The following is a 2,397-nucleotide window of genomic DNA, read 5'->3' as shown; positions in this document are numbered from 1 at the left end:
CCCGTCCCACCACTGGGCACTCACCGGTCTGCTCATGGCCGCCCTCTTCACCGGGAAGGTCCTGGTGGCCAACCGGGAGCAGGACGAGCTGGACACGGAGCGGGAGCTGTGCCGGGCGCTGGAGAACAAGGTGCTGCTGCTCTACTTCGGCTCCGGGCAGTGCCCGCGCTGCCGCCGGTTCGCTCCGCTCCTCAAGGACTTCTTCCTGCGGCTCACGGACGAATTCTACGTGGAGCGAGCCTCGCAGCTGGTCCTGGTGTACGTGTCCCGGGATGAGACGGAGGAGCAGCAGAGCGCGTTCCTCCGGAGCATGCCGAAGCGCTGGCTGGCCGTCCCGTTTGGGGATGCCTTCGGAAGGTACGTGCCGCAGGTGAAGCAGCCAGGCAGAGCCCGCAGCCCCCACGCAGCCCCCTCCGGCTGCATTTCCAGCTATTCCAACGCTTTTCCAGATGTTTTCCCTTAGATTCGGTCCCCACGGGAGCGGGGGGTGTAGATGGAAAGAAACGTAAAGCTCTTTGGTTGCACCTATTTCTAAAGCAAAACTGTTTCCTCTTCTTTCCCCCTCGCTTTTTGCTGGTATCTTTAGAACTCCGGGTTTACAGCACACTATTTATAACTCCTCAAGAGGCCCCAGCGGGGAGGACGCGTGGCGGGGAGGATGGATGCAGCCAGGAGGGCTGGAAGCATGTTTCCTGTAACCCCATTAGCGACAAGGACAAGTGGGAATTATTCCCGGCTCCCTTTGAGGGCAAACAGAAGGATGTTAACATTTAAGTGTCTTGGGGCTGTTTAGTTGCTGCTCATTTAAATCAGGTCCCTGCAGCCATCCCATATCCCCAGGAGCTGGTGCCCAGATCCCCTCATCCCCTTATCCCAGCCCCACAGAGCCCCCCATTAGGCTCCAGTTACCAGGGATGGACAGACGAGTGGGTGACAGTCAGCAAAGAGGCTCCATGTAGCCTGGATGACCATGGGAATCCCATTGGATGGTGAGGATGAGGAGCAGCAAGGACGAGGAGCAGCAATCCGGTCCCGTTCCCGATGTGATGTTTCTTCCCCCTTTGCCTTGTAGGGAGCTGGAGCTGCGCTTCGCTGTATCCGAGGTGCCAGCGGTGGTGGTGCTGAAGCCAAACGGGGAGGTGATCGTTGGGAATGCCGTGGAGGAGATCCGGAGCATGGGCCCCGCTTGCTTCCAGAACTGGCAGGAGGCGGCCGAGCTGGTGGACAGGAATTTTCTCTTGGCAAAGGATTTTGATAACTGGAGCAGGAGAAGCATCACCGACCCCATCCGCCGCCTCAAGTACAAGCTGGACAAGAAGATGGAGGCAAAGAGCAAGGAGAGGAAAGAGGAAGGTGAAGACTTGGCTTAGGGGCTCAAAGAAGCCACGGCCGCGAGGGCTGATGCCCTTACTCAGCATCTCCAGAACAGCAACGTCTGTATCCTCCTAGGACCTGGTGGAGTGAAAATCTCACGCCGAGATCTTTGTCATTTATCTACCAAAAGAGTGAGCAGAAAAGTAACTGCTAAAGACCAGAATTCAGCGACTCACTCACTAAACAGTTCAAAATGGGAATTCGTAGAATCATGGGATGGTTTGTGTTGAAGGGACCTGAAAACTCCTCCAGCTCCAACCCCTGCCCCGGGCAGGGACACCTCACACTAGAGCAGGTTGCTCCAAGCCCCTGTGTCCAACCTGGCCTTGAGCACTGCCAGGGATGGGGCATCCAAACCTTCTCCATTCAACCCATCCCAGTGTCTCAGCACCCTCATGGGCAGAATTCTGCCTCAGAGCTCATCTCAGTCTCCCCTCTGGCAGGTTCAAGCCATTGCCCTTGTCCTGTCCCTCCATCCCTTGTCCCAAGCCCCTCTCCAGGTTTCCTGGAGCCCCTTTAGGCCCTGGAGCTGCTCTAAGGTGTCCCCTTCAGGAGCCTTCTCTTCTCCAGCTGCCCCAGCCCGGCTCTCCCAGCCTGGCTCCAGAGCAGAGCTGCTAAAGGCAGACAGAGCTGTGCAGGGCCGGCTTGTTCAACTTGTTTTCTCACTTAATCCTCCCTCTCTTCACCCAGCAAGTTTAACAGGGATGAAATCCTCTAAGCCAGATGCTTGGAAGGGACTTGGCTTTAGGCAGAACAAGACGGGCACATCCTTCGGGATGCTCTCTGGTGCAGGGATGCTGGGGGGAAAGGCACAAAGAAACCCAGAAGTGCTTTCAGGTGAGAGACCTGCTGGAGGAGGGAAGCTGAAGGGGGCTACAAGGATGCTGGGGAGGGACCTTCAGCAGGGACTGGAGCGATAGGACAAGCGGTGATGGGTTTAAAGGCAGGGAAGTTCAGGTTGGAGATAAGGCAGAAGCTCTTCCCTGTGAGGGGGCTGAGGTGCTGGCCCAGGGGGCCCAGAGA

At 57.3% G+C, this 2,397-nt stretch overlaps 1 protein-coding gene across 1 annotated transcript; it reads left to right on the top strand.

Annotated features, from left to right (window-relative positions):
• The first annotated feature begins 34 nt into the window (after nucleotides 1-34).
• On the top strand, nucleotides 35-1,370 carry NXNL1 (nucleoredoxin-like 1). Its single transcript, XM_010019400.1, has 2 exons — nucleotides 35-357; nucleotides 1,073-1,370. The coding sequence occupies exons 1-2, from the start codon at nucleotides 35-37 to the stop codon at nucleotides 1,368-1,370; spliced, it is 621 nt and encodes a 206-aa protein (XP_010017702.1).
• Nucleotides 1,371-2,397: the final 1,027 nt, after the last annotated feature.

The sequence above is a fragment of the Nestor notabilis genome, unplaced genomic scaffold, assembly GCF_000696875.1.
Source record: "Nestor notabilis isolate BGI_N333 unplaced genomic scaffold, ASM69687v1 scaffold3068, whole genome shotgun sequence".
NCBI lineage: Eukaryota > Metazoa > Chordata > Aves > Psittaciformes > Psittacidae > Nestor > Nestor notabilis.
Note: the sequence above shows the minus strand (reverse complement) of the source record. Positions and strands in the feature narration are given on the sequence as shown.

Coding starts and splice junctions, on each gene's coding strand:
- NXNL1 (XM_010019400.1), top strand. CDS start 35: ATGGCCGCCCTCTTCACCGGGAAGGTCCTGGTGGCCAACCGGGAGCAG. Junction 358..1,072: donor TTTGGGGATGCCTTCGGAAG/GTACGTGCCGCA, acceptor TTTGCCTTGTAG/GGAGCTGGAGCTGCGCTTCG.